The 17,241-nt window shown below is 32.0% G+C and overlaps 1 protein-coding gene across 1 annotated transcript in view; it reads left to right on the forward strand.

The window, feature by feature from the left end:
• Positions 1-16,025, forward strand: part of LOC130897334 (discoidin domain-containing receptor 2-like) — a 404,892-nt gene extending 388,867 nt beyond the window's left edge. Inside the window, exons 15-18 of the mRNA XM_057806133.1 lie at positions 9,723-9,815; positions 11,693-11,834; positions 15,209-15,360; positions 15,598-16,025. Of these exons, the coding sequence (XP_057662116.1) occupies positions 9,723-9,815; positions 11,693-11,834; positions 15,209-15,360; positions 15,598-15,757 (547 nt within the window). The 3' untranslated portion in view covers positions 15,758-16,025. The remainder of the gene's footprint in view (positions 1-9,722; positions 9,816-11,692; positions 11,835-15,208; positions 15,361-15,597) is intronic.
• Positions 16,026-17,241: the final 1,216 nt, after the last annotated feature.

Raw genomic sequence — 17,241 nt, forward strand, 5'->3', positions numbered from 1 at the left:
GATAATTTATTTGTTTGGCTAGAACTAGAACTGTGAGTACGGTGAAGTGAATTTAGCATGACTGCATAAGTTATTCCACAGATATATGTGAAACTACATTTTCAATTAAAACGAGTAATGGACTTGGGAATTAGTACAGAACTAATCACATGAGCTTCATAGTGCGATAATTACTAACTTTGATAAGAAATTGTTTACGACTCCGTTTTTTTTTGTAATTTCACTAATGCCTTCGATTGTATTTATCATGATATTCTGATTAATATATCAGAATATTATCTTACCTTGAATGTTAAAAACATCTGGTACGAGCTAATGTAATTTAATAAGTAATTTACCAGTTGGCAGTCGTGTACCTCAAGGTTCAGTTTGAGGTTCAATTTTTTTGGTATTCATTAATTATATCACAGATTCAAGAATTAATGGCAAATTCAATTTATTTGAGGATTACACCAGTGTTACCTGGAATGGTCCAGATATAAAATTCTACCATAGGCGAAGATCTCATTACTATCAAGTCCTGGTCTGACAACGGGCTCTGTTGAAACAGTGGGAAAACTTTAGGTTTATCCTACAAAGGATTTTTACAACCTCTAAAACTCAACAATAACTTCGATCTTTAAATTCGATCAAGTTTCGTGGTCTAAATATTGACGGTGTCCTTCAATGATCTGGTTGATGCAGTTACTTGGACGAAAAAATTATCCTCTGCTTGTTTTGCCATTAAATCTGTGTCTAAACAACTCCATTCTCGTACTGTTCCATCTAATTACTACAATCACAATCAGGCTTTATTAAAATATTCATTATGCTTCAAAAAATCTAGCAAAAAGCAAAACTCGACAAATAAGAGTATATTTTCTGATTTTAAAATAGTTTTTAATCGTCTAAAGTTAATTAAGAGACACACAAATTAAAAGCTGTTCGATTTTATACGTACTTCATTAATAAAAAATATTTGAATAAAATTCATTTGAGGTGTATTCTTTTGTTCGACAAAAACAAACTTAGCTCGTAAAATGGGTGGAACTTTTAAAAGGCTAATTGGTGAAGCTTTTAAAATAGTTTTTTTTTTGTTTTTTATCTCCGCCTTTTATTACCAAACTTTATATTAAATTCTAAAACTTGCTAACCTTAATTTAGGGCACTGCTATATAGCGGGTTGTTTTCTGGTTTTGCTGTTTTACTATAGAAGTAAAAAACGTCATCACTTGCTTGAAAATTTTATGATGTACCAAAGAGATTAAAGTATAACTGAACAATGGAAAATGTATGATAAACAACATTATATCTACTTTTTATTTTGATTTTCATTATTAAAATCATGAAATATACATGACAGAATATGCATGCGGATTAAAATATCTCTTATTATTGGAAAAAATAAGAATTTTTCAATAATAATTTCCAAAAACAAATTTGAGCACTCTTAATACCTTCATCAACATACTGAACACACTGTTCACACTACCACTACACCAACACTCACGATTACACTGTATGACGCCCGTTTGGATAACCAAGTTATCGTTTTCAGAATATACTGAGTTTATTTTCAGTCTCTGAAGACGATAGCTTGGTTATAGAAACCCGCGTCAGACAGTTCGAGCTATTGATCTTAGCAACTATCCAATTATTGCAACATCCATATTAAGAAATTAGTTTAGATAAACATAAACATCGCCAATACGTGTGATCATTCAGTACAGTCTAACATCTAAATTGGAGACCAGAATTTTAACCATTGCTTCGTATATTTTGCGTCCTACCTCTTTTCGTAATAAACAGAAGTATGTTGTTTAATGACTTACCTCGTTCTTTTCCACACCTAAGTCTCTGCAGAAGCAACCCCCAGAGTTGTATGCGCTATATACACACAAGCTTCAGACCTAGGCTTCTACCTAATAGCCAATATAATTTCGTTTATTTCAGATTCAGCTTTTCTCATTTCATCTTAATGTGCTCGTTCCCTCGCAGCTTCATATCCAAGTTAATCCCCAACTTAACTGTAATAAAGATCTGGGAGTTATTTTGAGAAGACTAGCAGAGACTAAATCTTGAATTTTACAGTATAGTTATTAATTACTAATTTTTTCCAATTGACATTGAGCAAATCGCTGGATGAAATTAGGTTTCCGGAAGTTTTTAATGGTGCTGCAAATTACATTTTTAGCTTGTTAAAGATTTCAAGGGAGAAATATATCTAATACAAATCCAAATTGCATATAACTCTACTTGGAGTATTGTGGCTAAGATACAAAGCTCTCCTCCGTTCTCGGTTCGTGGCAACAAAAAGCTGGTCCTTCTCCCAGTTGGTTCTTTGACCTATATGTATACCAAACAAACCATTTTGTTTTGGGTTTATGAAATTAGGAGAGTCATCTCGCTTATCAGAGAAGACGACTTTAAATTTGGCTTTGAAGTTGTAGAAGCTGGGACAACGGGCACAACCTAAAGTTAGAACCCAGCCACATCCCCATATTTTACTGCTCTCCAGAGTCCTTGTTATTGTAGCCTAATGGCAATTTTTGCCGCTAGATTCTCTGCATAAAAATTCCCTTGAAATAGGTACTGCACAATAATGAAATGAATGAAATTATTGAGTGCCTCCTGTATATAAGCTTGATTATATGTTAGCACACATACCATTAAGTGTTTTGTTTTTCTAGAAAAACTTTATTTGGCCGGAGATTCTCAGTACATTTCTGACTGCTAATGTAGAAAGTACACTCTGACTTTGTATGATAACGAATTTTTCAGTCAATTAACAATAATTTTTATTTTCCTTACAATATTAGACCTGTCATTATATAAAATGAAGTGCGTCACACATAATCTGGCAATATAATAAGAAAACAAACATTTGATATTCCCACAATTTTGTTGAGAGATATACTACACTCTACATAGGGCAGACATCTCAATATTTAGAAAATAGACTAAAAGGTGATCAATATGGAAAAAAAATATAATTGCATTAACGAATTAACGATCCACAAAATATCAAAAAGCATAATTTCTATAAGATTCAAAACGGAAGAAAATACATGAAAAAGAGAAATTTTAGAAAGGGGTCACATTCATAAGAAAAACAAACCTATGAACTACGAATAATTTGACGTCGCTATATATCTTTGCGATGTAAAAATTAAGAAAAAATCAATTTTTTATCTTAAAATTAATTTCTATTTTGAAAAACCGCAATACGTCAAAGTTTTTCCTGTATTTAGAAAATTATAAAAAAACTAATTTCAAATAAAAAGAGATATAAAATCAAGACGATTTAGAAACATAAATATATCAATAATTTCTCAACCTATTTTCTAAATATTGAAATAACTGTCCTATGTAAACAGTAAACAAAAAATTGAGGAGGCTATTAATGTCGATTCCGTATGCATTGAGGGACGAGCTAAAACGACGACAGATCAAATCTTCTTAATAAAACAAATACTAAGGAGCTGTTATGAATATGAAAAACAGTTTTATGCTATTTATAAACTCTATAATTAGAACAAAGTTACTGAACTGCTTGAAGATATTTGAAATACTACTACTTAATTAAGCAAATTAATAGAAATGACACACTCCCAAACAAGAAATCTACTCAGAGTGGGAGAAAACAAATCGAAACCATTTGTAGTATCCTAAGGGCTATGGCAAAGAGACCCATTTCTCATCTTGTTATTTATCGTAGCTCTAGAAAATAGTGTAAGAAAAGACAGAGTGTATCTTATCAAACATAACCATCATTCCTTAGTTGTATATGTACGAGTATACGCAAATGCAAATAGTAAGAAAAAAAAAGGAGGATTAATAAACAACAATTAATAATATCAACAAGTTAATGTGGGTCTCCAAAAAAAAAAAAGAAATAAAAAACAAGTACGTGAAAAATAGAAAGAATAAACATTGAAAGAACCGAACGTTTTATGTACCTCTGAGACCTAATAAATGGTATATCATGGAGTGGTTGAGGACAAAAAAAATTGAAATCAGAGAAATCCCCAAAAAAAATAATTTACAAAGCAACCATAAATTAGATCTAGCATCGTTTTCATTTATATAGTTTCCGCTACACTGTCTCATGACTTTGATTTTTCTAAAATTTCAATCGTGATCATTATCATACCAATTTAGAAGAAAAAAAAATATTTCTATAATAAGCATGGCCAGTCAATAGTAGCTTGCTAGCCATTCTCTTAGAAATTACTGATTATAAACAGAATTCAGTTCTAGCTTTAGTTAAAATTCGTATTTTTACTTTACTCTCCAAACCTACAAACGGGAAGAATAAATTATAAAAAAATGACCAATGTTATGAAGAAGTAGAGTCAGATCTTAAGCCGGCAGAAGGCAAAAGGTACCTTTGAGGATTACGCGAATTTTAAAATAAAAATGTCTCAAGAGACAGAAAGAAAAGATGTTACAAAACCAAAGAGAAGAATTATTTATAATTACTCATCATATAATTTACAATTATGTTTTTACTAAAAAAAGTATCAGTATCAGTATCAGAAAATCAACAGCAACAATTTCAAATTATTTCATTATTCATCAAGTGACATTACTTACGATATTGTTTGAATTTTTTGCTTTTAATGTATTAATGTTGGTGATCTAGTCTATCGAAAGAGATAGAGAGATTTGATAAAGTAGAAAATATGCTTGTACAGATTTAACTGAGTAGGTAATCATGGAAAATATCGTGTATTACCCTTGGGCACGTCTATGAGCATAATCCATTACCAGATAACCATCACTGTTCCTTTGTTTGCGTTTTTGTCGAATTATAGTCCGGAATAGTAGGAATAAGGATAATTTCAATTCGAAAACCAATTCAATCCTTTGGGAATAATGAACGGGATCCAATAAATGATTATCAGAATATTATGCTTTTGTTTGTTGATATTTATTAGTACGCCGATAAAGTAAATTTTGATAATTAGTGCCGATAAGATATTTTTTGGAAAAGGCACGTGTAATTCTCAATTTAAATGAAAGGGGTGCAGAGATGAGAAGACACGCAAAGTAAAAATTAAGCATTAATGCCTTTTTGATCAACCCTATAAGAGTAAATTGGACGGAATATTAGCCTTAATTATTCAAATGTTTTGTGATCAATATCAAAGAGACGATCATAATTATCATTTTATGTCTTTTCGTTGATCATGTACAATAATTATTAACATACACGTACGCGGTTAAATTGACTGAAGTGTTGGTGTAATGGTAGTGTAATCGACAGTATTCACGGTGATTTTTACTCACCCGATAGTCATTCAATTCCGAAACATCCATTGTCAATTTCTTACTAATTTGGATGGCAAACAAAGAAGATGAAATCAGAGAAAAAAATATATATATGCAATATTCTTGTGGGAATGTGGCAATCAAATACTGAAGTGAATTCTTTTCAATATGTATTCCAAGCTTTCGAATAGCTACTACGTATTCATCGTCAAGGACTGAAATTATGGTCAGATTACTGCAATAATTATGGTGAAATTCGAGATTCGATTTATACTGGCTCATTTTTAGTCATCAATAGCATATTTTTTCAATATATTTCTTATTGTTGAATGGACGTTTCTATCACCAATTTTAATCCTTAATTGCTGCCGTATATGTATCTGACTACAATGTCAAACAGAGTCGCTGTTTGGCACTTGTAGTTAAACATTCTTTAGCGAATTCCAAGTGGCACCATCCTCACTTCCAACTGCGAATTACTGGCCAGGTATAAATCTAGCGATGACTACCCAACTTAGCGTTCACTGGGGAATGTTTAACTACATGTACCGAATAGCGTTCTTTGACGATGTCTTCAGTTCAGGTTTCAATCCCGTACGAGTGTTGTTAAACTGTTCTGAGGAGAGGTAATAACGTCGAAACTAGTCACTAGTACAACCTCTCCTTGCAATTGCGATCCATTGGAGATGCTAATATCGAAAAAAAAAGGTCGATTGACATCACGCTCTTCAGAGGAATTGTAATTCAATATTCTTCGAGGCATTAGCCAGGAAAGTAGTTGTTTTCTCATTTGAAAAACGGCAGAATATATATATATGTATATATATATATATATATATATATATATATATATATATAATCGTGTTCGTATTGGGAATGTGGCAAAATAAAACACCAAAGTCTACTAACTTTAATATATACCGAGCTTTCAAATACTTACAATATAAAAATATGTATCATTGTATAACAATAATAAAATTTACTCATAATAATTAGTGATAATTGTTAAATATACATTCAATTCAGAAATTTCGAAATTTAATATTGAAATTGATGCTTGATAGAATTAATTGATCGAAATATTGATTGTGGTTAATGGTTATTTTCATTGGTTGATTATGGATGGCACTGAATTTTTATAAGTTTGATGAGGTTAGGTTGTTGTGAATGAATTCGTTCCATTATATATATATATATATATATATATATATATATATATATATATATAATTTTTTCATAAAATCCCATATTTCATCTCAATATTTACTTACTTTTCCGTATACTTCGCCAAAACCTGCATTTTTTATCAAACGAAAACACATTACAATGAAAAACGCTGGGCTTTGTTTTTTCTTCGAGAGTTGCGTAGGCCGAATGAAAACAGATTATTTTTGTTTTATTTAGAGCACATTGCGAAAAAGCAGTAACAGTGGGAAAATGTAGCGGGTTATTCGTATAAAATTTATCAAGCAAAAGTACAGAAGAAAAATGAAGAGAAAAATGAACTAATTTATAATTAACCACCAGCTGCCGTTTCCTGTAATTTTCTCCGAGCCTTAATGGTTACTATTCACTGAAATATTAAGAGCTTGATGAATTGGTTCTCGAAAGAATATGGGAACAAGGGAAATGTCTGTAGAAAAGGGTAGTGTGTACTCGCAATTTTGAAACTAGAATTAGTGTTTTCTATTAAATATTACTGACCACTTTGTCTAATAGTAAAAGAGAGGTTGATGCACCTGCTCATCAGGAAGTAGTAAGTTGTTGTCTCACAGGCCTCAACTATCTGAATATGTTTTGCTATATCCAACAGGGAATGAAATATCATCATAGAAATATTGAAAAAATGGACGACTATATTTTAATAATGTATTTTGAATGTATTTAAAAATTATTTTTCCCGCGGTACTAACCCCAGCAGATAAGTGAACAAAACAATGTACGAAAATGATGTAAATCTCATTCTTAACTACGAAGTTATTGATCCTCTTAGCACAATACAATATTTCAAAACAGATAGAGGAAAATTATTCTACCACTAAATCGAAAATCGTCTGGTTTTGATTCTGTTAGATATCTTATCAAGTGTTACGTACAATTTAATTTATAATTATCTCAAATTAATCGTCAAAATTTTTTATTTGGGCGTGAGTAGCGATTAATTAAAAACTACTGAAAAAGTCAAAATTTTTATAAAAGAATTTACGCTGCATCTATTGACACTAGAATGTCTCATAGCCTAATGAGTTGTTACCAGAAGTAAGTTTAAACCCATTTCAGCTCTTTAGTCTGCAACTAAAGACGTTTAAGTGAAATTGTGTTTCAGTGATTATCGTGAAATACAGATTTTCATCAAAGCATCAAAATTAGTGATAATACAATAACTTCAACGGATGATTAAAAGCTTAATGAACTATTTATAAGAAAAATAAGTCATAGCAAAACATGTATAACATATACTCAAGTCATTCCGAATCTCGACCATGAAAAAGACAACTGTTCATTGAAACTCATCTTGAGCGTGAATAAGCAAAATTATTTAATCTGGAGCAACAGGAATCCGCTTATTAGACACAAAGTGTCATTGCATATACTTGTTACTAAATAAGGTAAAGGCTTTTCCTTATTTTCGCGAAAACGCCGCGACCCAAAAGATTACTGTGAACGGCAAATGCTTTAAAGAAATGCTCAACGACTTGCTCCTACTTCTACAAAGAGTATGTGGCTGCAGAATGATCATTGGAAAAAAAATAAGAGATATACGCTGTATAGTGCCAAGAAAATTTTTCACTTTTATTGACAAAGCGACTAATTGTGAAGGGAGGTGATTGAATAATTTTTTGGCATTAAATATGCTAGAGTTTTTAACCAGATCAGGTGTGAGTATTATTTAAAAAAATGCTCAAATTTTTCGAAGAGGTGCAAACTACAAACCCCAAGAAAGTCAAACCATAGCAAAGACGCGAATCGAACAGCGAGTAGTAAGTTGTTAAAGCAGTACGAGAATCGAGCTATTTAAACTGAGATTTAATGGCAAAACAAGCAGATGATAATTTTTTACCAAGTTTTCTACATATACAGACCATTGAAAGGCACCTTCAATATGTAGATAAAGAAACTTGATTGAATTTGAGGATCGTATTAAATTATTATTGAGTTTTAGACCTGGTAAAGCTCCTTCATAGGATAAAACTGAAACTTTCAACGGAGGACGTTCGCATGAGACCAGGACTTAATAGTAATGAGATCTTTGCTTAAGGTAGAACGTAAAGCTTGTATATCCGGACCACTCTAGGTTATACAGGTGTCATTCGCTAATAAAGTGAATTTACCATTAATTCGTACATCTGTGATATCATTAATGTTACTATATTTGCAAATAAATATGTTTTGCTTTAAAGATCAACATACTTTCTACTTGATAATAGTTGTATGTTTCTCAAAGGTCCAATCAATTTGATAATTCCAATTTAAACTAGCACCCAAGATCGCTTTTATCTCCTTGAACACCCGATGTATCAAAGATATTTTAATAATAATTATCTGATAATTATTTTTAATATACACTATTTTATAGACGGCATTTTTTTCAAATTTTGTTAAAAGTTTTCTTGTAGGAACGAGCTGCTAAAATTTTTCTGATAAAATTAAATACCAAAAAGCAATTTGCTTGCCTTGGTAAACTCTAACACAACAGACTAAAGTACGTTCAAAGGAAGTAACTCTTTTGAAGACACGACGCGGCGGCAAAAAGGAGTTTAAGGAGTTTTCAATTTAATATCTAAGAAACTTCGCGCATTATAAGCCATCCTTCACTGTGATTTTCCACTTACTTTCTCGTCTTTTAATTCCAGAAAAATAATTTGTAGAAAGTAAGTGAATGTACTCGTGAGAAAAAGGGTTCATCTGTTTTATGTTATCATACTTAAAAGGCGAAATGTAGACAAGAAATAATAAATATTCAATATCATATTTATTTAAAAATAAATACTTGATGACAGCAAGATTTTATTTTTCTCTTTATACCAATTATGATTACGCAGTCTTTTTATATAGTATTTTCCTTTCGTCATTGTTTTCTTCAATATTCAATTCCTGAAATTAAATTGCTTAGTTTCTTTAAAGCCCTTTCATATATTTCAGTCTGCTGTAAATAAATAATTCAAGTACAAAGCTTTATACTTATTATGCCATAAACTGCCTGCCTGCTCGAATATGCTTTTGCTACATAATTTATCAAGAATAGCACACAAAAAGAAAAAATATAATGAGAGGTAGTCGTAGCTACGCATATTTGCAGCCATAAATAAATATAACCAAACTTATCAGGTGTTGAAGCTGCGAACTAAAATGAAAATAATAATGTCTGTTTTTTTTTAAATTTCTCCTCAGGTCTGTATATATTTCTTAAGTAAATGTTCTTGATTTTTAGTAAGTGGTAAATCAATGAAACTAATTTTCTTTTACAGCTATGGATGTCTTATATACGTAGCTACACAAGTAGCTTCCGGCATGAAATATTTGGAATCTTTAGATCTGGTTCATAGAGATTTAGCCGCTAGGTACGTTTTACTATTTTTTATGCATATAATGAAATTAATTAGTGGTTGTTCTTTAATCGTTTTGTTACCAGAACGGGCAAAAGTAGACCTACTTTTATTTGAAAATATTAGCCATGGATAAAGATTGCAATAAAGATTGCAACAACAAACAAAAAAACCGGATTTTTGGCCAACTGAATAGTGACAGAAAAGAAGAACAAGCTAAAGTTTAGAACATCTGATTGTACCACAATAGGTCTCGATATAACTATCCCTATCATATAGAAATAAGCATAGCGTTAAAAAACATTTGTTGACATCCTGAGTATTAATTGTCTAAATGGATATGGAAAAGTAGTGGGAAGGATTATATTGAAACAAAATGCTTTAAGGAGGATTCCAATCCATTAAAAATATATGCAAAAATCACTGGTTTATCCAAGTTTGAAAGTGTACTGGGTTATTTATTGTAAATAATATTATTGACTATAGAAAAAAGATTTCAAATCAATGTCGTGTGTAGCGTACCAACTTTCGGGGTACCAGAAAATGTCTCATTTGTTGAGACAAGCAGCGGCAAATTTAAGCCCCTTTTGGCTAGTTATTCTGGTACTATAGCTGTTCTAATGAGATCGTGTGCAATATCAAATATCAAAGTAAAACGATAACTCACGAAGGAGTAAATGAGTTCGGTAAGAACGAAGAATTATCCGACCATCCATAAAAACAAGATGAAATAGTGCGATTAAAGCTCGTTCCAAACGTAAAAAATGTAAAAACTGAGCTATGACTTCTGGAAAGACACTTGGAAAATTGGACAACTTCTTCTTCATCCTGACAAACACGTTGTGCTTCAAGTCGCGATTTTTGACTACTAGAAGTCTTCTTGTATGTCTTCGCACCATCCTTAACATGTTTCCAGTCATGGATTCAACGTTAGTATTAATTCTAAATTTTTAGTATCATTGGTTTTTTATTTAAGATAATCCACTATCTTTTTTGGTGACACTTCGTATGTAACAACTTCCCAATGCTGTAAAGGAGTAAACTTTCACAGGAAACCATTAAATCATGCATCCTCTAACATGTGCACGCAAATGAATATTGAATTAGATATGAAAGAAAACAGTCATAATCATGGAATTCATCTTTCTATGGTAATCACTAACGATGATAACGATGAAATTGTTCAAAATGAATAACACGGTAAATATCCTGTGAAATATACTATAAGCACTTGAAACAAACGAAACCGTTGTAAAACCTTAGCGGAATCGTTCGCTGGTGCATACGCTACAAACTCAGGAGCGAACAAAATGTTTCGGAAACGATAGATAGAGCTTGAACGTGAGAAAAGTAAACAAAAACTGAGACAAGAGCAAGAACAAAACCAGAAATTTGTTAAATCAACTGTGTTCTTTGATCAAACGGTTAGTTGTAGCCTTCTTAGAAGAAAAATGATTGAATTCGGAGGATGAGTAAGATGAATTGGAGCATGAACTATTCACATAATTTAGAATGAATGCTGGATATACACCGTAATTCTTTAAAAAAGAATTAGAGAAAGTACGACCGCATAATAACACTCGTCAAGTTTAATGAAAATAATTTCGATTGAATACACTTAACAAAAATCAACCAATAGAGCCTTTATGTGAAAAATACACAAAAACTAACCATTTACATAAATCAAGAACGGCTTGCCAGCGATCGTTCAACACGTTCCCGATCACTACCTCTTCCGCTATCACTGAATGCGACGAATATTAATCATACACGATACTCCCCGACTTTGTTTAAACGATTTACTATGACCGGCTACGTGAATAAACAAAAATACTAGTTTTCTTTTTGTTTCAATTCTACATTCACACTTTATAAAGTACATTAATTTACAGGAATTGTGTAATTGACAAGAATTTCACAGTTAAAGTGTCTGATCACGCCATGTATTGCGATCGTTACGAAAATGACTATTACATCAGTGACACAAAAGCTAGATTACCTTTAAGGTGGATGTCCTGGGAAGCTCTATTATTGGTAAGTATCTCTAATAAATACAAAGCAACAGTTAGAATTATAATGATAGTTGAAAATGATTGATGCAATTCTATTCCACGCTAGAACCAAATAGTATACTTAAACTAGGATATATTGAAAAACTCTTAGCCTTCTATAGAACCAAACACAATTTCAATGTCAAAAAATATTTTATTACTCAACATATTCTCCTCTTGATTGGATACATTTATTACAGCGAACCTGCAATGTCTCTAGACTTTTCAAAAAAAAAATATTTCTTCTTTTTCTGCAAACAAGACCTCCACAGCTTTTATTACCTCATCGTTGGAAGAAAATTTACGACCGTTTAAACTTTTTTTCAGTTGAGGAAAGAGATGATAGTCGGACGCAACCAAATATGGTGAATAAAGGGGGTGTTATTATATCAAACCCTAAATCACGAGTTTTTTGCATGGCAGCAGGAGATTTGTGTGCAGGGGATTTTTCCTGCAAAAACAAAACACCTTTGGATAGCTTTTCTCTTGTAATTTTTTCCCGTAGAGTGGTCAGTAATGTTGAGTAGTAATCTCCAGTTATTGTTCTACCCTTATCCAAAAAATCAATCATGATTACTCCATGGCAATCCCAAAAAACTGAAGCAAGAACTTTTCCAGCAGATTTTTGGACACGAAATTTCTTATGTCTTGGGGAACCAGAGTGTCGCCATTCCATCGATTATTACTTTGTTTCTGGATCGTAGAAATGTACCCAAGTCTCTCCATAGTAACAATTCGGTTTAAGAAGTCTACATCGTTGTCAAATCGAGCACAGATCGAACGCGATGCTTCTATCCTTGCACGCTTTTGGTCAACGTTCAAACATTTGGGGATCCATTTTGCAGCAAATTTTCTCATGTCCAAATTGACGTGAACTATATGATGAACGCGTTCGTACGAAATATTCAGTGCTTCAGATATCCGTTTTAGCCCGCCTAATTCGACGGTCTGATAAAATCATGTCATGAACTGCATCGATATTTTCGGGAACTGACACAGAAACTGGCCTTACCGATCGGTCATCATCTTCGATGGAAAATGTACCACTTTTGAAGCTTCCAGTCCAATTTTTCACGGTCGCATACGACAGACATTGATCACCAAGTGTATTAAGCATATCTTCGTAAATCTGCTTACCTCTTAACCCTTCTTAATACAGGTACTTATTGATGGCTCGTTACTCCAATTTTTCGATTTTCACAATTTCGGTCGACATCTTTTTTCTTTCAATTTATTGCGTAACTCTGGTTTACTTTTTTGACGTCAAACTTTACACTGACACTTCTACTAAGTTATTGTTCGTTGCTATGGTAACGCAATATTTTGTTTATGCATGGAACTGGTCGAGGCTAACTAGATATCAATACATCCTCGTATTATGACAGCCAATCGTAAAGAAACTCACGCTCTACTATTAGAATGTTCACAACAAGCTTGTGCTTCAGGATATCTTGAACTATCAAACATTATATTTATTATTCCATGTCATAATAGATTGTTCAATGTTCAATTCAAACATCATTCACTTCATTACTTCAAATGGAAAAATCTGTATATTTTCAATTCATTGAATATCATAATTGTAACCTTACTTCCCCAGCTGAAGACTCTTCCTCAGGAAGTGGTATTCGGCCTCAGTTAAAGTATATAAATAACTGGTAATCAGATGGGGGAAATAATTAATATTAAATTGGACGCCAACAGCTTTTTAACGTTAAACTTGAATAAAAAAGGTAGAAACACCTCATGAATTAAATTAATAATGAAAATTAAATTATCCCTGCACACAATTATCCAAATTAATATTTATTGCTGGCAGCATTGAAAAAAGTTTCAGCATCAAATAAATTGTTGCGGTAGTTATTCTTCTCAGCGAAAATTACTACTTCAGGTCATGCGATCCTGCCATTGAGAGCCTTCAATCTCACCCCCATCCCTGTACCAGAAATTCATGTCCCATCCTTCTTTATCCCGTTCTTTCTCTGAACTTTCTATTATTGACGTAAGTACTGTTGAACCAGATGCTTGGTATACTTCTGATAGAAAAGGTATCACATAATCCAGATTCGTACACCACATTTAAGATTGATAATAATATTTGGTATAAACATATTTTGTCCTTTAATACAATCTCTAGTAACTTATCTAATTGGAAGATTGTTGTTCATACTCCTAAATCAAAATTATTTCATGGCAATGAATTAGGTACTCATTTGGACCTATCTAAAACTATTTATCGTATCTCTGAACCGGCTAAAACTGTATATCACTTAGTTTCTGCTTCTTGTGAAACCCAAAATTTACCTAAGGCTGTTATTATGGGTCATTATAAGGATATTAATTTTCCATGATGATGTAGTTCCGCTGATTTGATAACTCCTTATCCAAAACCATAATTTGGTAACGCTAAATTTTGTCTTGTCTTTGGAGTTTGTAGAAAGTTTTTCTTCCTTTTGGTGTTCCACAGATATTTTCTGTTGACAATGGTACTGTTTAGACTATTTTTTGACTCATGTCAAAAGATAAATAAATAAAACAAACCATTTTTACATTCAACAAACGTACAAAATAACGTGTTTTTACATTTTACTAGCGTTTTGTCCGTCAGTTTGTAGCAGCTTAAGTTTTTTGTATTTAATTCCTGTATAACTGCAGATGTGCCGAAACGAAAAAAAATTAATCAAAACCACCAAAATGTACTTTTTCCCATAGAAGATATCTCAACAACCACCGAATCTGAAAATTTTTTTAAAGCAACTTATAACATCGATTTAGTATCTTCAATGAAGCTGTAACAAACGCAAACACAATAATCGATGGATTCTTTGCAAATTTAAGTATTTATAAAATTGAAACTTATTAACCAATTATTATAAGGATTGTCAAGAAATAATTAGGATAAAATTATTTATATTTACTCATTGCTAACGATAAAAAATGAGAGTGCGACGACTTGTTTACGTTTTTTTATAGATGGACATTGTACATTTTAAGAATTTTTTGCACCACTTTATCTCAATCCTATATGTTAGTAACGATAACATTAATATATATTGGAAAAGTTAATTAAAATCATAAAATAAAGTTGAAACCTCAATTAACATGTGATGTAGAATAAGCAACACGTTTTTATATAGCCATGATCGTTAATAATGAGAACTACTAAAGTTATAAAACAGAAAAGGCCTTCTAAAGCCTGTTTCAATTTTACTAGGCAGTCTTGTAACCGGTATCAGACTCTGATTAGCGGTTTTAAGAATCTAAGATGATAAAATCACTTGATATACAGTTAAAATACATTCCAAACACGATATTATCTTTGAATATAACTACATAATTTATTGTTTTCCGTTTCAGGGTCGGCAAACTACGAAAAGTGATGTCTGGGCTTTTGCAATTACCTTGTGGGAAATATTGATGCTTTGTACTCAACAACCTTATGCAGAACTAACTAGCGAACAAGTTGTAGAAAATAGTAACCATTGGTATCAAAACGACGGCTGCCAAAGGTAGGAAATATATTTTTATGTGACAGTTTAAAAAAAATAATTATCGTATCATTCACTAGAAACTAACGGTATTATAACTTATAGAAAACATTCTAATCCCAGTTAGTTTGACCAAAAAAATTTTTGCTGGACAGCATTTTTGCTACAGTCATCAACAATTTTTTTCTTCTTCAATTTTGCTAATTTTCTCCAAACTGACTTTATTTTTGAAATGATACCAAATTTTGTTGTGAATAGGTACCTTCCGAGACCATCAGCTTGTCCTAGAGAAATATATGATTTGATGGGTGAATGTTGGAAACGTAACGCAGCCGATAGACCCCGATTTTCGGAAATCCATTTATTCTTACAAAGAAAAAATTTAGGATACATGCCTGCCCCGAATTCGCAAGTGTAAACGAAATTAATGTGGTAAATTAAAAAAGACTTATAATCGTAATTTCAATTTTTAGTATGAATGTTATTTTTCTCGACTGAATGCGACACAGGTACTACTTTAGGTTAAGAGACTCTTATTAGGTAATAACAAAAATGTGAAGTTTTATAACAGCCTTTAAACTTAATTATGGGGGTGGTACATAATTCTCACAAACTTCTTTATGCCCAATAATCTCAAAAATTATACTACTCTCAAAATTACACGAATAAATATCAAAGAAACAAAATCAAATCAATTCTTCTCAAAATATTGTGATCGAATATTCACTAATATTAGTTGCAATTTTTATGTAATTCAAATTTTAAAATGTCATGGTTGTTATTTAATTAATTATTTCGGAGAAACAGATACCCATTCAATACTTTAAACTGAAATACAGATAAAAAAATAAGTACCATTGTCACAAACCATTTATTGAAAATCTGTTGTGGTTGGTAGAGTAACATATACCACCAAAGGAAGCTGAAAGTCTTTTGTCTATAAAACTTTGGATATGAATATATTTCTTTAATATAGGTATAAGATCGAAAACAGAACGTAGTTTCTATTACGCCGAACTTCAGCGATATAAATAAGTGGTCGTAAAGTACACAAAAATTGTTGTGGTGTTTTTATGTTTCCCATCTGTAATACTCAAATATAACAATCAACGAACAATAATACTTTTAGACCAGAAATTAAATATAGTCCACAAAAATAGTAACCAACAATTTTTAAAAATCTTTAACAAAGAATTCCATTCAATCATAATTTAATTGGCGTTGCTAGGCGTTTGTTACGTGGGCCCTCGGCCGCCACCTCGCACTTAAAGTAGTTTCTCGAGGCCGTTCAAACTACTTTTAAAGACTACGATTTTGGATACTAGAGAAAAGATGCTTCACTGATACGAGTATGCCTACAGCCTACGTCTGTACTACATCTCTAAAATTAGTATCATACAACTTCTGTCTCGTCGAAACTTCGAGGTTGTTTCTATCATTTTCTATCAGTTAGTTTTCGTTTCTCGGTATTTTCTATCTTTTGTAACGTAACTGTAAGGATCGTGTAGCTAGCTGTTGTTAGGAAGTACGGTCAAAATGGTCACTTGAACATTTAAAAAATATGGGTTGACCTGATAAAATATATTCTTGCCATATTTCTACTTTGCCAAAAAAAGGGCAACGACTCTATACATTGTACTAGAACCCTACTGTGGCCTCACAAGATGCTGCATAAAAAACGAATTGAACGAATGGCTAAAGAATCAAATGGAGTCTTACTGGAGAAACACGCCAGGCAGCCAGAATTAAGACAATTCAAAATATTGATAACTATATCAGCTAAGAAGTCTGAAGAGCTTTTCGTAATGACCAGAAACGACAGGAAACTGGTTGTCTGTCTTACCACCTTAAGATGATGTGTTTGGTAGAGGAAGACAACTGCAGATTCTGCGAGCAAGCAAA

Source organism: Diorhabda carinulata, chromosome 8 (assembly GCF_026250575.1).
Source record: "Diorhabda carinulata isolate Delta chromosome 8, icDioCari1.1, whole genome shotgun sequence".
NCBI classification, from domain to species: domain Eukaryota; kingdom Metazoa; phylum Arthropoda; class Insecta; order Coleoptera; family Chrysomelidae; genus Diorhabda; species Diorhabda carinulata.